At 37.7% G+C, this 19,998-nt stretch overlaps 2 protein-coding genes and 1 long non-coding RNA gene across 10 annotated transcripts in view; 2 read left to right on the plus strand and 1 right to left on the minus strand.

Annotated features, from left to right (window-relative positions):
* Positions 1-1,178: 1,178 nt before the first annotated feature.
* On the plus strand, positions 1,179-5,815 carry LOC124185932 (WD repeat and HMG-box DNA-binding protein 1). 4 transcript variants are annotated; one of them, XR_006871504.1, is made up of 14 exons: positions 1,179-1,448; positions 1,561-1,675; positions 1,745-1,896; positions 1,971-2,079; positions 2,215-2,457; positions 2,530-2,745; positions 2,826-3,119; positions 3,229-3,445; positions 3,536-3,763; positions 3,857-4,080; positions 4,179-4,421; positions 4,500-4,878; positions 4,941-5,353; positions 5,535-5,815. XR_006871504.1 is itself a non-coding variant. In XM_046577160.1 (13 exons), the coding sequence occupies exons 1-13, from the start codon at positions 1,372-1,374 to the stop codon at positions 5,300-5,302; spliced, it is 2,859 nt and encodes a 952-aa protein (XP_046433116.1). In that variant the 5' UTR covers positions 1,179-1,371; the 3' UTR covers positions 5,303-5,515. The 4 variants fall into 4 exon arrangements, 2 of the variants coding, with proteins under 2 accessions (XP_046433116.1, XP_046433117.1); XR_006871505.1 differs by lacking the exon at positions 5,535-5,815 and having other exon boundaries at positions 4,500-4,680; positions 4,788-4,878; positions 4,941-4,959; XM_046577160.1 differs by lacking the exon at positions 5,535-5,815 and having other exon boundaries at positions 4,941-5,515.
* Positions 5,816-11,858: 6,043 nt separating this feature from the next.
* Positions 11,859-19,998, minus strand: part of LOC124185933 (neuronal acetylcholine receptor subunit alpha-7) — a 66,292-nt gene continuing 58,152 nt past the window's right edge. For 3 of the 5 annotated variants that reach the window (XM_046577164.1, XM_046577162.1, XM_046577167.1), the window contains 5 exons: positions 18,770-18,879; positions 18,481-18,698; positions 18,209-18,409; positions 17,969-18,125; positions 11,859-17,226 (listed from right to left, as the gene is read on the minus strand). In XM_046577164.1, the coding sequence (XP_046433120.1) occupies positions 18,041-18,125; positions 18,209-18,409; positions 18,481-18,698; positions 18,770-18,879 (614 nt within the window). In that variant the 3' untranslated portion in view covers positions 11,859-17,226; positions 17,969-18,040. The remainder of the gene's footprint in view (positions 17,227-17,968; positions 18,126-18,208; positions 18,410-18,480; positions 18,699-18,769; positions 18,880-19,998) is intronic. The other 2 variants (XM_046577166.1, XM_046577165.1) reach the window with 1 other exon arrangement.
* On the plus strand, positions 16,325-18,385 carry LOC124185934. The gene is made up of 4 exons (XR_006871506.1): positions 16,325-16,388; positions 17,161-17,268; positions 17,896-18,156; positions 18,267-18,385. It is a non-coding gene; the product is annotated as an uncharacterized LOC124185934 (long non-coding RNA).

The raw sequence follows: 19,998 nt of genomic DNA on the forward strand, positions 1-19,998 counted from the left end.
CTCCGTTACACGTAGTTGTCCAGCATTTACGAGGCGGTTACAGTCCTTTCTGAAGCATATCTTGGATCATCGGTGACTGCAATTAAATCAAGCAAAGTTAAGAAGTAATCCCAGATCATCGGTTGATTATTTTCATCAAATTTTCGTGAAAATTTTTAAGCAATTTACACATATACTTAGCAGTTAACAAACAATCAAGAAAGTGTTCTCACCATTGCTGTTTCTATTTTCAAGCTGCAGCTTGAGTCCTGGTACACACAAGCATGGCTCTATGAGAATCTCCACACAGCTTCGTCCAAGCGAATAATACACAGATGTAGTTTATCTGTTCATGTTTCCCCATATAGCACCGAGAAAACAACCACGATTGTCGTGGAACGCGTTATTTTACTTCTCTGTTCGAATCCGAGCGGCTAAGCAGCTCGGAATGTTCGAGATCTTTCGCAATGAATACAAATTGAACTGGTAGATTTCGCGAGCTGACCTATTTCCGAGATATTGTATGGACAATGTAAACCGATAATTCGCGTCTACTCTGAACATTTTCTGACTCTGAAAAGAACGTATCAACTTTTCTAGCGCAATTATTTGAGAGAAGAAGAATTTAACGGTCGCGCACTGATTGTCAAGATGGCGGTACGATCGTTTTTCAACTGTCTTGCGGCGTTCAGAAATTGCCAAAAGTTTTGATCAAGAATCAAGATCTTGGCGGTTGACTGTAGACTGATAGATTTTTATAAAGAAACAATGTAGATTTAGTCTAGTTTGAGGCTTATCACTAATATATAATATAATTACAGAAAAAGCGAAAATTTTCTCTCCATTAGTCCCACGCTCAGCTTTGCGGCTGACTTTCGTTTGCCTAACTTCTACAAAGAGTTAAACATTATTTATACATACGATCATATTACAAGCAGTCTAATACTTGAGCGAAAGTCAATTATATCAGCGTTTACTAGTTTAATTTCTATTTCGAATTGAATTGAACTTTCAAACCGACCCGTTCAGCTCAGGATCCAACGGAACAGTTGAATGTTCAGACCGAAGGTAGTCACGTGACACCGATCGTGTATTGTTGGATTTAAAAATTCGAAATCTAAACTGGCGGGCGCAGCTAACTTCAGAGTTAAGTGCAGTTCATAATATTCTCACCAGAAGACACAATCAGCCTCAATTTTGCGCGGGTTAATGTGATCGGAGGTTATGACTGTCTTTGACGCATCGTGATCCTGGAAGTTCGTCCGATATACTCTTTGGTTCGACGGACAAATAATTTTCCTACTTTCTAATTATAGTCAAAATAACATGTCATCTCAGTAAAGATAATATTTGATCGTTACTTATCAAGAATATTTTATTCATTTTAAAACCATGCCCCTGAACGGGAAACCATCACGTTACGCACACCCTGAGGGGCACACGGACGTCTGTTATTTTACTGGAGAAAAGTAAGCCTCATTTTTCACTGTAGTCAAAACATTGGTTTATACCATCTTCTACGGAGTAAATCCCTCGCTTCAAAGATACTTTTGGTCATTATCATTATTGGAATTATTTCAGAGGAGGTCTACTCACCTGTGGATCAGATGGTGATGTTCGATCCTGGTTGAATTTGATGGACGATGACCCTGATGCGAGTTGTATATCCGAACAAGTTATATCCGTCGTCTCGAAGGTGTGAAATATCAAAAAAATTTCAAACAATGCTTTGTAACTACGTAGAATTTTTTGTTTTCAATTGCAGAATGATAAAATCTACGTGGCAACAGACAATAACACCGTACAGATTCTCACCTATCCAGACTTGGAGAAGGAGGGAATTATAACCAGGTTTTCAGCGACAGTGTGCGCCTTGGCATCTTCCAAAAATGGAAATCTGATCGTGTCCGGTGCATGGTGAGGCTCCTCACTTTTTTTTTCTGCGGCTAATCACTCACAGCAGTTCTTAGAATTTTTGATTTCATTTCCAGCGATATGCGGATCCAAGTGAGTAACATCCAGACCTGTGATAGTATTGAACTTAACGGACACCAGGGTCCAATTTTAGGCTTATCACTTGATCCCCAAGAGCAGTTTGTTGTAAGTATATGTTGAACTCCTTGATTGATTGTCAAGATTCTACTTGTAACGTGAATCATTCTGTTCTTCTGAGGTTGCTATTCTGGTTGTTAATTCTTTTCGGACTGTTGATTCATCAAGATTTTTGTATTTCAGGCATCTTCGAGTACCGATGGCTCTATCAGGGTCTGGGATATAAAAGAAAAGCAGGTTGCTCATATTTGGAACAATGTCGTGCCAAAAGGTAACTCATTTTTTACCTCCAAGACCTATTCCACACCTTCGTTCCAATGCGAGGATGGAAAAACTCTGGCTTTTCCGCAGGGCAAAGAAGTTGTTGTTGTTGAAAGAGGCACCTGGAAAGAGTTGTTCAAACTTAGGTGCCCTGATCTTAAAGCAGTGAGTCTCGTTTTGCAGAGATTGCTAGTGCAACGACTGCACCAATGATGTCAACTTGCTATTTATTTTCAGGAACTAAGCATATGTAAATTTTCTCAATGCGGGACTCTTCTTGCGGCAAGTTCAATTCATGGAGAAATAGTTGTGTGGGAAATAGAATCGAAGGAACAGATAGGCTACATCACGCATGATCGAAATGCCAAAATCACATCCATTGCTTGGAGTCCAAATTTACCGAACGAAATTGCATTCTGTGATTCATTAGGAATGCTGGGATGCGTTGACGTGGTCTGATCAACAATCACATCATTTTGTAGTAAATAATAACTATTTATTGTAGTCATGTGATGATGTTTGGGATTCAACAGGTGGTTAATTCAGTTGAAGAACTGTTCCCGAAAACAGTTGATTCAAATCAATCGAATCAAGACTTGGACAATTTCATAAAAAACTATAAAGTTGACGATGACAACGATGATGGAGAAAATGTAATATCGTTGGATAAAATCAAGGCGTCAGTACAAATAGATTACGATGACGATTCTCAGGAACCAATCGCCCAGCGCCCTGAAGGTGTGGATAAGAAAGTGTCATTGAAAGTAGAACCCCAAGAACCTTTTCAGCCTGGTTCTTCTCCAACTGTTCTGCTAAATCGTTACATGGTACAGATTCAATGATTCATTATAACATTTCCAATCAATATCTATCCCCAAGCATAGATCACAGGATTAACATAACTGCAGAGAGCTGACAGTCCCTTAACTTTCTCAGGCTTGGAACAATACAGGGGTAATTAAATGCTACTCCTCAGAAGATGGTCAAGAGTCGAGTATCGAGGTCGAATTTCATGATGCCAGCATTCACCACCCAATTCACATTGACAATTATTTGCAACACACTTTGGCATCGTTATCTCCGAAAGCTCTCGCTCTTGCTTGTGTAGATAATGGCGACACGCCTAGCAAACTGGTCGTCGTCAGGTTACAAGGTAGATTTTCCCATGCTCAGGCGAGATCCCCAATCCTCCATGTACCAATAACTTAGGATTAACAGATCCGTACCATTTGCCATTACACAGGATGGGGTTCTGGAACCAAAGAGTGGTCCATCAATTTCCCACAGGGTGAACTGCCCCTTTGTGTCGCCTCCGGTGATAACTTCGTTGCTGTAGCGACGAGTAAAAGAAGACTGAGGTTATTTACGGCCAGCGGAACACAAAGGAGAATCATTGCATTACCCGGTGCTCCGGTCGCCATCAATGCACTAGGGAATCAACTTGTAGCCGTTTGTCATGCAGGATTGTCAGGTCAGTCAGTTGAATGATTAAAGAGGAATGAAAATGATACCTCACACTTGTTATTTTGATATTTATAAAACCTTATACATCGTCGTTGTGCAGGCGTACAGAAAGAGCAATATATGACGATGATTTGGCTGCAAATTCGTGGTTCAAATATTCGCAATCGCTCCCTTGCCGTTCCGCTATCGGGTCCGGAACTGAAGCTTGCTTGGGTAGGACTGACCGACCGAGGTTCACCAGCGGTGATGGATGAGGATGGCGTAATCTCGATATACGATGCAAAATCGTCGCTCTGGAACGTTGCTTGTGATACAGCGAATCAGGTGAGGAAAATTTGCGTGAAACAATGTTGATATTATTAACTTCGTCTCTAAAGTAGTTACAATTTCAATCGCTCAACACATTTGTACACGGTTGACAGTGCAAAGGAGCCGCGGATCGCTTCTTCGTGATCGGCATTAGTGAAATTGATAATATGGTAAGATGCATATTATGCAAAGGGTGTCCTTATCCGCAAACCGCACCGACTCCAACCCAGATTGAAATACCGCTCGAATTACCAGTCTGCGATCCAGAATCTGTCAAGTCTAAAATGGAAGCCAAACTTTGGCAACTGGGCACCGACCCGAGTGCAAATGACGAAACGCTATTGTCCATGTTTGTCGTGAGTATTTCCAACGTAGATTATAGATCAAGATTTTTTGATTATGATATATGCTCGTCTGTGTATGTTTTTGCACAGCTCGCTTGCCGCGGCAACGCCGAGTATCGTGCCGTGGATTTGTGCGAAGAATTTGCGTCGCAGAAGGTTCTGGAATTGGCTGTTAAGTATGCCGGACGTCTTGGCCAAATGGCTTTGGTTACCAAACTACAATCGCTCGCGAGGACTATAGAGGATCAAGACATCAACGAAGAAAATGGAGGTAAAATTCGGGAAAGAGAGGATGATAGATTGTCGGTAAATCAAGTCGACGAAGAATTCGAAGAAGTCGAAAATGCCGATGAATATCTCTCATTGACTCCTATACAGGCTAAGCCTGCCGTAGAAATAAGGCCAATGAGTTTGAGCATGAAGAGGCAAAATCCGTTCAAAAAGAATGGAAAGTCATCAAGTCTGAAAGGTAACTATTACAGGTGCACAGGTTGTACATGCTTAAATAATACGAAAAATTTTTGAACCCAGGCCTTCAAGCCATGAATCGATTGCCCGAGAATCCCCGCAGCTCACCAGCAGCTGAACCACCTCCGCAAAAACCGAAACCAAAACCAGCGTCTAAATCGAATCCAGCCAAGGAATCTTTCGTCGTTTGGTTTGGAAAACATAACGAAGAAATTGCTGAAGAATTTCCAGAAGTCGACAACAAACGGTTAACAATGATTGCCCTGGAAAGGTACAAGGAAAACGAGAAGGCGGCGTCGGCAGTTGAAACTTCCCTGAAAGAACGTGAAACTAAAAAACGGAAGTTGTCAGACGCGGAAAACGAGAAGAGTCAAAGCACAGAAACAATCGCCCGTAAACTTTCTACATTTGCCTACACGGAATAAATACCGGTGTAACTAGATACAGACTGTCGAATCGCGAATTCATAATATTTGGTAAACCAAGTGCCAATTTTTATTATCGGATTAAAAGATTTGAAGATAGTTTCCATAAGTGATCTGTTAGCAATGAACATTATTTTTACTATAAAAACGTTTTATTTAAAAGATTCGAAACTGAATACAAAATACATATTTTTTCCAACAAAAACTTGTCAGCATAACGTTATATTTCCAGAGTTCAAACGCCTCTCTGCAGACAGCCTGCAGTACCCAAATCCTTCCGCTTTTGTGTAGAAAGTCCACATCGCCTCATATCCTTACACCTTGATACAGAAAATCTAACCCGTATAATACATTCGGTGCAAGTTTTCATCGCAAAGAGGCGGAATACGCAAACAGGTAAGAAATATGATTCATTTGCAATATTGGTGCTAGTTGGGTGGTGAAAATTTTACCGACTATAACGAAGAATTGTAGTATAAAGTTGTAGACAGGAATTAGGATAGGCGTGGCATCGTCCATAAAATAATAAGTAAAAAAACGGCTAATTTCTTACGTGAAATTCATTTCAATCCATATACAGGCATGCTGCCTTTCTTCGAAGGTGGTACGAGATTCTTTTTATTCGAATTTTTCTTATCCAAAATCTGTGCATACGTACGATCTATCAGACTCGAGAGTTTGTTAAACGTTTGGTATTTATTTGGACAGACGTGTACATAATCTGACAAGAAGAAATGCAGGTGATATACTTAGGCCCTACAATAATAGTGTGCAGCAATACCATAATATTTTCATTATTTTATATCATTATTACTTCTGCTTTTATTATTATTTTTTTTATTTCTTTAATCTTATGTTCACGTTTCATGAAAATGATTTGGATCAGGATAGAAATTAAGGATCATATATATATATATATACATACATATATATGTGTGTGTAATCGATTGTTAATGTCTTTTCTTTCTTTCTTTGCTTTCTTGCTTTCTTATCTCCGATCATTCGCTTATAAATCCTAAAAGACGCTACATTTTCTCGAAAGATTATACAACACGCTAAAGATACGCTATAGATCAAGTTAAATACAGAGAAGTTAATTTTTGGTAGAGAATAGTCGCTACGGCGATTAATGATCCAGCCGAACTCGAGCCTCTCGTCGACTCGTGCAAATTATTATACATACGTGCATCGAGTATTCAAGTACCGGCGTACAGAGCACGGTGAAAACTGGAACACCACCGAGTTGTAATTATGTTACATTTCAAGTTTCGAGAGGCGAGGGTCGAGCCGGCCCGAAGAGTGTATAATATATACTAAAGACTATAATTCTTAAGTATAAGACTAGGAATACGAGACATAAGTGCTGTATAAGATTTGGAACGAGCACTGCTACGATATAGTAGCTGCGGGGGCGTAAAAGGAATCGGTTATACGTATAGCTGGTATTAGGATTACGTAATATAAATACGGTGATTTACGCAGGCCTTCGAAGGGTGCAACAGATCCTTATCGACTCTCTTATACTCCGAGTACTTTTGTGCCGGCAATGTCGGATTCGTAATAGTAAAGTACACGCGTATCGATGGTATCGAGTTTTACAAGGAGGAAGAAGAAACTTGTATAGCTGTCATTGATTAGTCCGGGACGTTAGAATTTGGCATAGCTCGAGGGTGAAGAGTAAAATCGGTAGGTATCGGTACAAAAATCAATCGACAATTAGGTGAGTAAGTAAATTCGAAATAGTTTCAATCACTGTTGCATACTCACTGCATCTTAGTACGACTTACGCGCGTACATATGTCGTATAGAATATAATATGTTACATACGTATCCATTTCGCACGTACAATAGCCAATACCAGCGATAATGCGAGCTAAACTTAGATACATATACGTACATACATACATACATATACATATCTGCAGTTAGCCGGTTAAATACATATATTATTAATATTATTACTATTATTATTATTATTATTATGTTGAGTAAATTATTGATATCATACCATAGCATTATTGTTAATATATATATATATATATATATATATATATATATATATATATATATATGTGTGTGTGTGTGTGTTATACATATATCTTCTTCTAAACTTGTATGAAAAATTACGCAATATTATACATATATATGTGTATAATGTGTGTGTACGCATATATTCGAATTATTTTTATGAGTTTTCTCTTTTTTTAAATCTTACGCAGTATTACCGTTACATACTTCAACATATAGGTATACATATTCAAATATATATATATATATATACATACACGTATATATATGCATACGCAAAAATACAAAATTGATTATCATAATTTCCCGTGTTCAATTGTTCGATAACGTTCAATAATAATGTGTAACTATAGATCTACCGGATCAATAAAATGATAAAACATTTATAACGAGTAAATATGTTTCATGGGGGATGTGAGCTTCGATTAGCCTTCGAACAAATCGATCGCCATTTCATCTAACTCGATAGCGGCATTATAAATCAATCATTGGACTGCTTGGATAACGACATAATTGAACGATGACGCGAGATCTGAAATTATATTTACGGATAAAATCATTAAAAGGTCGAAAGCAAAGATTTAAAATAGATTTCCTTCTCTTCTATATTATTGGTGTACAAGATCTCCGAATACAAAGAGTGAGATGAAATGGTCAGCAGCGAATGCCAAGCTCACACCTGCAACGGATTGTTGTAAAAGTTCACTCGAACTGTTTTCGTCGAATTAAATCGTCACCGTGTACATGTGTGTATTATATATAGTATATTCTTCTTATTATTAACGTTATTATGATCCTTAAAGATAGCGTTATATTACTATTATTTTTATTATTATTTTTTCTTTTTTTTAATTATAAATCGTATTTTACCACAGTTAACATTATTATTATTGTTGTATTATTTTTAATCATATTATTGTTTTATTCTCAGTTGTTGAATTGAATTATGAGACACAGTATATGACAAGTTATTACGTATGCCGAGTCGTGAAGTAATTTCAGTCAATCGAATATGCATCTGTGTAAATAATTATTCGTATCTGTATATTATTACACGATATCATTGTAATGAGATATTTGCATAAATCAAACGTCTACAGCGCAATAAATTATGGCATTAATATAACGGAACAATTGTGCGTGAGAAGGGATGCGGTGGTAAAGCTGCGAGCGATATTATCTATCGTTATTGTTAATTTAGCGCCGCGAAAGATGAATATTACGTAATAATAAGATTGTTACATGTATTATTACTGTGGGTAAATTTACGTTGGGTAAAATTCGTGGAAAATTTTTTTTTTTTTGTTTTTTTTTTTTACGAATAAAAATAATATACCGGTTCGATCGTCAGATTCATTGACGTCCAGCTGTAATATTTTATTTATTCGCTCCCTTCATTATAAACCTTTATTTCATTATATATCCAATGAATTAATTATGTAACTTTCGGCTATTATAAATTCTTCGCATTCATCGCGTGTGTGTATATATATATATATATATGTGTGTGTGCGTATGCATATATGCGTGTGTATCTATTCGTTTGTCGTTATCATTACTATAATAACAATTGTTATTGTTGTTATTAATATTATTATCGTTATTGTTGTGATTCTGATTAATAATGTTCTTAGAAATGGATTTTTTTTCTCTCTATTCTTTAGTTCTTCGGCCTTTCGACCATATAACACAAGTATAAACAATCGAATCTGGCACAGAATGGCCTAATTCCCCGGTTCAACTAGATTCGAATTTACGCATGTCATTTTCTTTTCTCTCACATTTCATTCATAGCGACATGTTGTTGTATTTATTTATTTATTTTTATTTTTTATCTTTCGTCTATCAATTTCCTCCTCTTCAATCCAGTCGATTAGATCTAATAATTAATTGTTAGTAATACAAGTATGCGTTTTGTATATAATACAATCATCATGTGTATACAATATGTGTGTGTATATATATATTATATTATTCATCAATTAACTCGTGTGTTCCTGCAGTTTAAATATCTCTTTTACGCATCGTTTATATCGTAGATTTTTTCATTTCATACCTCTTAAATAATTAATTGATTGTATTTAATATGTTATTTTCTCATTTAAATTCTTCATTAGATATTTGAGTAATATAATTAACAACGTGATAATACAGTGACGTACGGGGTCGTGTGTATATACCTATATCTCTACGAGCGCATGATTTCTTTTATCTTTCTTCTGTTCTTTCTTTCTTTTTTGCTCTCTTGCTTGCTTTTCATTATACAGGTAATATAGCATTGCAGTACGTAAGTTATTACAGTAAACTTTCCACTATATTTTGAGCATACCGTGCGGCTGGTTGGCTATAATAAATTGTATACATATATATATATATATATATATATATACATACACATTGTATATTTATATGTATATGAATAGTTGGCGTTAGTCGTTATAATAATGCAGTATCAATTCCTACTTGAAATAACGTTCGAATGAACGGGGACTGATTGAAAAAACGAACAAAACGAACAACCAACAACAAAAGCAAAAAGCCCGTGCCAAAATTATGGAAAAATAATTTCCCGTACGAATTACATACACTGAGACGCAACAACAATTGAATCGAATGTATGCAGACAATTTAATACATATACATGCATATACATACATGTATATATATATATATATATATATATATAAACATACGCATACATATATATATATACGCGTATCCAATTTTACACACAAAAGTATATATAGCATATACGTACTACATATACGCGCGTATTTAGCGACAGTGATATAAATAATTTGTTGCATATGTATGTACACATATATATTTGTGTATATACGTATACACTGTATGACATACATGTAATAAGTACAAGATACGTGACTCGAGTATAATGCAATGTATGTTACAACAATAGAGAGTACACGCAATGTATAATGTTTGTCTATGAATATAATTAAGTTAATAACGGTGCAACGGTATTTCAATGTAGAATAGGAACAGAGATGCGAAGATATTATATAGGGAGAGACTACGACTTCCCCGCGTACACTAATTCAATTCCATCGTGTTCAGTTGATTAATTAATTAGTCAATATTATAATTTATTAACAGTTCGTACTATTCATTAGTTTAACGGTCGATCATTCATTTGTATTTATTTTTATTTATCTTTATTATTTTATTTTATTTTTTTTTATCCCCCTTGCTTTCGCTCCCCCTTTCTTTCTTTTTATTAAATTTTAGTCGATTTCATTCTCCTCTTTTTATCATTTCTCTCTTACGATTTACCTCTTTATGCTTCTTCGCGATTTAATTTATACAATTTACCTATATCATTATTATTATTATTATTTATTTATTCATTATTGTTATGTTTTTCCTTCTCCTTCTCCCGTCTTCTCCACTTCGACTATAACGTGTCAATATTGTATATTTACAGTGTTAATAAGTTTGCGTACGCGTGCCTCTGTGTATAATATAGTTATAACAATATTCATTAGTTTCCTAATCGTATTTTATTACATGCTGTATAAACATGGTTGAGATTTTTACAATTTCGTATCATATACGATTTTGATGCGAACTTATTGATATTATTATTATCGTTATCTTTATCGTTATTATTATTATTATCATTATTATACACTCTGCTGCACGTTCGATCGCGAAACCGCGGGTGTAAACATTTTTATACATTATCATTTAATTAATTCATTTTATTTTCTCACATTATCCGGATACATTGTTTGTTTAATCGTATTATATGCATAGTAGGTATAATAATAATGTCTTATGGATACGAAGTTGGTATTTTATATAATAACGCGATTCCGACATACATGTAATATTATAACTGTCGCGTATAATAATATAATAATATAATAATATAATAATCTTGTTTTATATATATATATATATATATATATATATATATATGTATATATTAAATATACAATACGTGTGTATAATATTATTATATACTTTGTCGTATATTATCAATTGTCATCGTGTTTGGTTTTATTATTGATATTATAATATATCTACGTGTCCTAATTATAAATACTGCAGCGATACAATTTTCCCGACGGTCTAACAAACCATAAACGCGGCGCGTCAGACGATCGTTAATAACAGTTCTTTGGCAAATTTCGCATTTGTCAGTTATTCGGCATCGATGATATTCGATCGTTATACGTGCGAATCGCGTTTCATGCCGCGACCCCCGATGTTCGAAACGCGACGCGATTATGCATGGATTTAAACGCGGTGTATTTACGTATGTATCATTATACCTATATATACATACATATCTGTACGTATATATATGTATAATTGATATACATACTACGATTGACTGCGGATACATAGTTATTACATTATTATTATTATACGTATGCGTACGGATATAAGTTGTCGTTTCGATATCATATCATACATATACCGCATGTCGCATATGCACGCGTGTGTAATTATAAAATTTTCCAACTTTGAAACGTATTTTTCTTTTCTTTTCTTTTCTTTTGTCTTTTCTTCTACGCTCTTATTTAATAATATTTATTCCTTATCCTAGAAGACTTACAGGTTTAATTGGGAGGCATTTTAGGTGTGGATGTTTACACATGTACAAATCTCAATTTTACACGTATAGATATACATATCATCTACGCCTATTTAACATTTATATGCATATGTATATTTATACGTTTTTCATAATATTTATTTTCTCTTTTAATATATCAACACTCGTTAAACACGCTTATTACGGTTCCGTTTTTGTAAAACAGTCACGGAACGTATATTTTATACACAATCGTTTAATTAATATATATGTATACGTATATGTATATGCATATATATACATATATATGTTATATATGTATATATATATATTATACATACGCTTATAACTATTTATAATAATATATCCGGCGGCTTATCCAATTACGGCGAAAAAAACTTTTACATCGCAAGGCGACACGCGGTGGTTTTTTTTATTTATTCATTTATTCATTCATTTTTTTAGTCATTTATTTATTTTATACTCCTCGCAGTTATTGTTATCGTTATTTATTATTATTATTATTATTATTATTATCATTATCATTATCATTACTGTTATTTCAATAATTATCCAATAAGTGTTCGATTACAACGTTCATCGTTCGTTAATATGGTCGCGTTATGAGCATTGCAATACCGTAAATCCGTTATACGTATAATATAATATTAATTAGTATGTCGTACAACACGGCCACCTATACGTTCGTACTTTACCCGGATAATCGATAGTCGACGTAGCGAAAGATCATGTACAATACGTGTATATATTACATATAAATGTATAACCTGTATCTCGTCGGGTGTGAAATACGCAGGCGGTATAATCTACCTCCGTACCTGTCATAACTAATCTCCGGAGCGACGAGATACTCTGTCGAATAATCACTACGCACTTTTCTACGTGTGTATAATTTATTTGTATATCAATGTATAGTAGGGTCTGTCGGAAAAAAATAATTTACGATTTTCCACCGTGGCATCAGCTAAAAAGTTTGTTTCGGCTAGAAGAAGAAATATTCTGTGAAGAGGTGAGCGTTCCACGATACGTGGAACATCGCGGTCATTTGATTTTTCACTCATTTTTCACATTTTCTTGAATTTATGAGAAAACACGTTGCGGCGCTTCGATTATTATTTATTTCCTGACATTTGTGTTCAACCCAAGGATCGCGATCCGTAACGCAACGATACATCGTTCGGGAATCTTATTCTACTGAATTAAAAGTTGATCTTCGATTATAAATACTTTACGACATTGAATTGATAATGGAAAAGTTGTCAGATACGCTTCTCGAAACATCAACCGGAGACTTGACATTACAAGCCTGGATATTTTTCGTGACGTAAATTGATATAATGATCGATTTGAGCAATATAAAAAGTTTTATTCACGTTACATCGTGACTTCGAAAAAGTGCAAAAAAGTAAAAAATCGACTGAGCGCGCTCTTCCGCATAACGTAGAACGCTCACTCTCGATAGAAACTTTCTTTCAACCTCAACAAACTTTTCATGGGGTGTCACGGTGGAAAATCGCAAATTATTTTTTTCCGAAACACCTCACATACGTACGCATATGTATATATGCATATATGTAGGTATAATATGTATACGTATGAATTTATAATGATTTGAGAAAAATTCACAAAGATCGATCGGTGATACGTAATAGATCCGAAAGATATACAATCGGCTTCGCGCGTCCAATCTTTTTACGACAGGTGTAATTAATTCATTGAAATTACTCCGAATCGCGCGCTTCAATTCGAAACGTCAACCTAATTCTAACCTTCGACCTTAAGACCGAGCCGTTCCACACCTGCCGAGTGCGGCAGAAATCAACAAGAAATCGACCATCTCTCTCTTGCGTTACTCATAAAATCCCTAAGTCAATTTTCCAACTCGCTTAATAGACGATAGTTTATTCCACATTTCATCGTTTCGCATTTCTTTTCTCTTCGTCAACCTTACAGAAGAGCGTTAAAAGTTGAAAGTAATGACTCTTTAATATATTAATACTTGCAATTATAGACACGACATGTCGTGACTCTTGCGTATTTAATTAATTATGCACCCGATGAGCAGCTGCAGGTCTCTTTAATTATAATGTACCTTTGACATCTGCAACAACTTCAGGAGCGACGAACGGGATAATTTTGTTACTTCATACAATCTAGTATCCTAGATTGGTTAGGGTTTCCTACGATCTTGATTATAGTTTATCTATGTAATATAATAATAATAATAACGTAGTTTCTATTACGTTGAGTTGCTTTTCTACATATTCTATTTTATATATATATATGTGTCTGTTTGGGTGTGTGTGTATTATATATATATATGTATTATATATAACGTATATGTACAAATTACGTATACATTATATATTATTATTATTATTATATATTATGTATACATTATTTCTTTTTTAATTTAATTTTTTTTTTATCGGAACACTTGAATTTCACATCTCATCCCGCGCAATTATTGTTATTGATTCTTTAACGATTATTACTATTATTATTGTTGTTGTTGTTGTTGTTGTTGTTGTGGTTGTTATTATGATTATTATTTTGTCAATTTATCACCCGCCTTACGTGCGTACGTACCTATATCATACACGTGTACAGCGCGTATAGTATTCATATTAATTCTCCCCGATATTGAACCCCGTGTAATTAGCCACTGGCACGCGTGTATTTCACGCGCATACATAATCATGTATACGGGGCTTATATATGTATTGATTAATTCACACTGCTCAAGTCAAGTTTCTGTCTATTTATTTGTTTATTTATTTATTTATTTATTTATTAACTAGATCAGCTTACATGTTACGTAAATTTTAATATTATTTATAATTTTAGCGTCTCCTCATTTCTCCCCAAAAAAAGAAATATTACAACTGAAATCGAATGCCCTAAGCCCAGCACTATAATCGCGGCTGCTGAATCAGGTTCGTCGTCCGTATATAATCCATCTACACGTACTGTTATGTGTAGGTATATATATATATATATATATATGCCTATTTGTAATATAGCACATTATGTATATATTAAGTAATTATTCTCTACGTCGCGACTAATATCGTATCGAATAAAATTAACAAAACAAAATTCTCGGAATGTAATAAAAAAATTTCTTACATTTTTTTTTTTTTTTTACTTTTATCGAGTTCGAAAATCGACGGCCGACGAACCTGCTTGTCGATGGAAAGAAACAGCGGATATTATGACATTTGTAACGGAGGCGAGCCTTTCGGCATTATTTAATTAAGCGCTCTACGACGCTGGCGTGTATATAATGCGGATCGTATACTCCTACACCTGAAACCGGCCTAATTTGAAGCATTTGTTTGTTTTTTCGGTTTTTTTTTTTTTTTTTTTAACGACTAGGCGTACTGCGATACGCGAACCGTACTGCGCATGTGTAACATTGTTCACTGCTGTGTATGTGTACCAACTATCAAGGTATTCGATTCGATTCAAGCTGCTACTATTCGTCACGATACAGGCCATGGTCACAATACCGATGATATCCTCGGTACGCATTCATGTACTGTACCTCTATTGCTTCAAATCTATTATCATTTATGCATCTGTGCATGTGCGAGTGCAATTCAGCGTAATTAGACTATCACAGAACCTGTGGGGTGCGAACGAAAACGGGTGGGACCAAAAGCGGGCTACTTGATATTCGATGTGTGTAATCGTTGCCATAATTTCGTCGAGATATTTGCTGTACAATACCAACAGCAAGCAGTCAAACGATTAATCACGTCGTCGATCGTTAGGAGTTTTCGAAAAGATCGTGCGTCGAGCCGATCGCAAGAAACTCGCAAGCCCTCATTCTACGGGGATCGGTCGACGCAGCAACATCTCGCGGAAAGTGGTAAGTGCCGATACCGTTCGGCCGCTGTTAAGTCTAAGTGGAAAGGGACCGCGTAGGGCGAACGCGTGGCTGCGAACATAACCAAGTAGTGACGGCTGTCGTGGTCAGTCGGCGGCCGCCGGTCAGTGGAAAAATTTGGCGCCGATACCGTTCGGCCGCCTTTGAACGTAAGTGGAAAGGGACCGTGTGGGGCGAACGCGTGGCTGCGAACATAACCAAGTAGTGACGGCTTGCCGCGGTCAGTCGGCGGCCGTTTGTCAGTGGAAGAAGTCGACGCTTCGTGCGGCGGCAGCGGCAAAAGTAGTCAAGGTCAGCGTTGGTCGGACACGAGTGGAAATTTGAGAAGTGTCGCTTCGCGTACGGGAACAAGTTACGACGCGAGTCGCGTGTGTTTTTTGACCATGGGCATCTGTTGCATCGGAGTGAAAAAGTGAAAATTGGCGGAAATACTGTGTTTGTTTGAGAATATTCTGATATCGCTTGTCGCGTGGTTTTTCAAGACCCGAGTTTGGTCCACCCTGTAAATTTGTATGTGTTATTGAGTGTAAGTGAGTGTACAGGATGAAAAGAAGGGAGTATAGTTGTTATATCAACCTGTAATCGTGAGTTATTCTATTCAATACAGAACGACACTGTATTTTCTCATTTGCGCCAAGACGGAGTAGAAGAGAAACAACAGCAGCGAGACCAACCGCCCACAAAACTTGGTTATAAAATCGTAATAATTAGTGTGATATAAAAATATCGTCGAACGTGTCTAAAGAAAAGTTCGCTTTACTAATGGGATACGAGGGGTGCTTGATTAGTGTTGCCGTTGGTGTTGTTGTTGTTGTTCTTCTTCTTCGATCTTACAATACACGTCGTCTTTTAATCGAGTCTGAAAATTTCATTTTCTTCCTTTCATGCCTTATTCTTTGTTTTCTTTTTTTTTTTTTCTTTTTCTTCCATTAAACACGGAGCGCAGGAACGATGCCGGATCGCGTCTTTCACACGATGCAGCCAATCGCTCCGATTGTTGACAGTAGGATCGCATAGTTAAGGTCGAAAGCTTAAGACGAGACGATATAATTTATCGATAGATTGAGGAGATGCGAGGAGATGAAGAGCAGCGATTAGAGTAGAGTAGAGTCTCTTCTTGCGGGGTCTGCTGCGAGGCGGGGGTGCTGATGTGTGCAAATTATCTCGTTACGTGGTGCATGTTACACTGCACCCTTGGTATTTTCTTTCTTTCAATGTCACGCAGAGCGCGTGAACAATTTCTTGCCTTTCATGCTTTTTTTTCCCTTCAGTTTCTTGGGAGTACGCTTCGGTGTTTGTATACATATACATGTGTGTGTATGTGCATTGATTCATATTAGTTCCGTCTAATTTCAGGCGAGGCTGCCACCGAGAGGCTCATCGTCCCCACGTTCAGACACGGACGTCTCCTTCTCTTCTGGTCTGGAAATACAATCCTGGGAATCAGAAGGACGAAGTATACGGGTGAGAAACAATTCGTTAATTGAGTAATTCACTTGTGTCAAACATCATCGCTTCGATCCTATCGTCGCAGCGCATCGTCCGCTTATCGGTATCGAATTTCCAAAAATCATTTGAACCCCAAAGATAATCCGAGAGTATCGCGAATATTTGTACATCTGTATACATATACTATCTGCAAGTCCGAACCTAATCGCGCCAAACGGACGGATAGAATTAAATTTAGATTCGTTGTCACTGAACCGTTAAAATCCGATTAGCGATTATACAGAAATTTGTGAGGCATATGGAACGAATGGAAATCAACGAAACAACGGATCGAAACCCGATGGTTGACCCGCGATATATATATATATATAATATATATGTATGTATGTATTGGATGTATTAGGGTGTTTCAGAAAAAAATAATTGGCGATTTTCATAACTTGGATGGATCATAACTTTTGGGTTGAATGTAAATGTTAAGAAAGAAACAATAATTGAAGTGCTGCAAGATGTTTCTTGACAAATTAAAAAAAATTTAATGCCACGGTGGAAAATCGTAAATTATTTTCTTCCGAAACTCTCCGATACATCCATGTTATTTTTTCGAAACCATTTTCACGCATGCGCTCGTTACGACTGAAGACGAATAACACGATTCGTCGAAGGATGTCGAGAGTAAATCCGCAACCGCAATCAGTTGGCGCAAATCACGCACCTACGACCAGGACGAGGAGTCGAGGGTGGTTTCGTCCATGGTGTCATTCGGTGGCTGGGCTTGGGCAGTCTACTACTGGACTATGATGTGCGGTGCCGAAAGTAGCACGGCGACGGTCGCGATAACGGTGAACATCGTGAATATGATGAGACAAAACCTGGGGAAGAAAGACCGAGGCGGTAAAGAAGGTGAGTCTATCTCTGTCAGCGCAATAAAATTAGTCAGCGACTATTCGCCCACCTGTCGACGACCATCGCGGCGAATTTCCAGTCGCTGATGAGTTCCGCTTCCTCGTCAGCCTTCTTCATCCGGTTCGTGATGAACTGCAGCTCCCTCAGGATCGTCTGGAGTTCTCTCCTCGTTCCGCTCAGGGGCAAAGAGGCCGACGTCTCCTCGACCGTCGCCGGTCTCCCCGAGAGCGGCGTTCCGTACGCCGACCTGCTGCCGAAAAGACTCGATTAATCCAACTTCCGGTCGACGCGATGTCGGCCAATCGAGGTCCGAGTATGTACCGTATGTACCCGGCTGAGGGGTTCGCCGTGGCGCTGTTCCCGTGACGGAAGTCGTCGTCGATGTCGAGGACGTTCGCCAGGAGACTCTTGCTGCTCCGTTCCTGGAGCTCGAGCTCCTTCATCCGGTTGCTCATCAGTATCGTCTTCCTCGTGATCTTCTTACCCGGTCGGCTCATACCCAGGATCCAGGGCAGCCACTGGAGCAGGATCGTCTTTATCTGGAAGAACGGAGGGTGAGTCGGTTTTCGAATTCGGCATCGCGCGCCAGTCTCGTTATCCCGATACCCACCCATTGAGGCATCTCGTGAATGTCCGCCGTTCGGTGGTGGTAGTTGAGGACAACAACCGTGAGAACGACGCTGCTCGCAACCATGAACATTATGCAGTTGAAGTACGTCCCTGAATCGGTGAGTTTTTGGAATCCCCCCGAAAAAAAGAAGGCATTGATTAGCTGAGGTAGTGGGAATTCGGGGGAGTTTTCGGCCTGGCGAGAGAGATCACCGCGAGGTGGTGGAAATCGGGGCGGGGGTGAAATTCCGAATTTGAAAAGTGCCGAAGGCGAGGGATCACGAATTTTTTTGCGAAGGAACTCAAAGTAAACGAATCAAACTTTGACGAAACATCAAAGTTTCGAAAGTGCAGAAATAAGAAGATTTTGAAATCTGAATCATCGACATTTCTGTGAATTTATGTCTTGGTGAAATCTCGACACTTTGATCTCTCTTTGTTTTTTCTCATTTTTTACACCCACTCGTCGAGTAAACTTCACCGTGTGAGAACATTTTAATATTCGGAATTGTACTCTATCGAAACTTTATTTTTTGAAATTTTTCTCTTTCAACGTTCGGCTTTCCGACCATTCGTAACTTTGTCGTTTCTTCAAGGCTTGATTTCTTTACTTCAACTTCCTCCCCCAAATAATTCAGAATCAGGCGCTTTCGGAACTTTTCGAATTCGGAACTTCAACCCCGCCCCTGAAAATCTAAGAGTGCTTACGCCTCTCATCCGTACCGCGCATAGCGAGGTGATCTTTCGTCGCCTGAGGCTAACGACAATCATTCGAACGTTCGATCATCACCATACAGTCGGGCTAGCAGGCAGGCAAGCAGGCAGCCAAGCAGGTTGGTAGGTGGGTAGGTGTAGGTGAATATTGGTCGGTATGTAACAGGTATAACTCGAGCAATCGCAGCGTCGCTGAGGAAATTGTCACCGATTCAACGAAACGTTGCATGTGCGTCACCTCGAGAGAAGTACAACAAGACCGCACAGCGAGGAACCTCGAGCAACGCGGCGTTTGCTCGACAAACGGCGAACCGTGTGTACGCAGGTATGTGTCGATTGTACAAGGATAACAGCGTCAGTCTCTCGCCTCACTCACGCACCGATCACACCTCACATCCTGTCACATCGCAGTCTAACCGACTAAGTCATCCTCGCCCCGCATTCGAACCTCTATATCATGCATTCGGTACAAACAAAGAGAATTCCGTCGGGAAGTTTGATATAACGAAACGAAAT

This window comes from Neodiprion fabricii, chromosome 7, assembly GCF_021155785.1.
Source record: "Neodiprion fabricii isolate iyNeoFabr1 chromosome 7, iyNeoFabr1.1, whole genome shotgun sequence".
NCBI classification, from domain to species: domain Eukaryota; kingdom Metazoa; phylum Arthropoda; class Insecta; order Hymenoptera; family Diprionidae; genus Neodiprion; species Neodiprion fabricii.

Excerpts from the sequence above, each read along its gene's own strand:
- LOC124185932 (XM_046577160.1), top strand. The coding sequence starts at position 1,372 with ATGCCCCTGAACGGGAAACCATCACGTTACGCACACCCTGAGGGGCAC. Across the intron at positions 1,676-1,744 it reads TTATATCCGTCGTCTCGAAG|AATGATAAAATCTACGTGGC; the intron begins GTGTGAAATATC and ends TTTCAATTGCAG. Across the intron at positions 2,746-2,825 it reads TGCTGGGATGCGTTGACGTG|GTGGTTAATTCAGTTGAAGA; the intron begins GTCTGATCAACA and ends GGGATTCAACAG.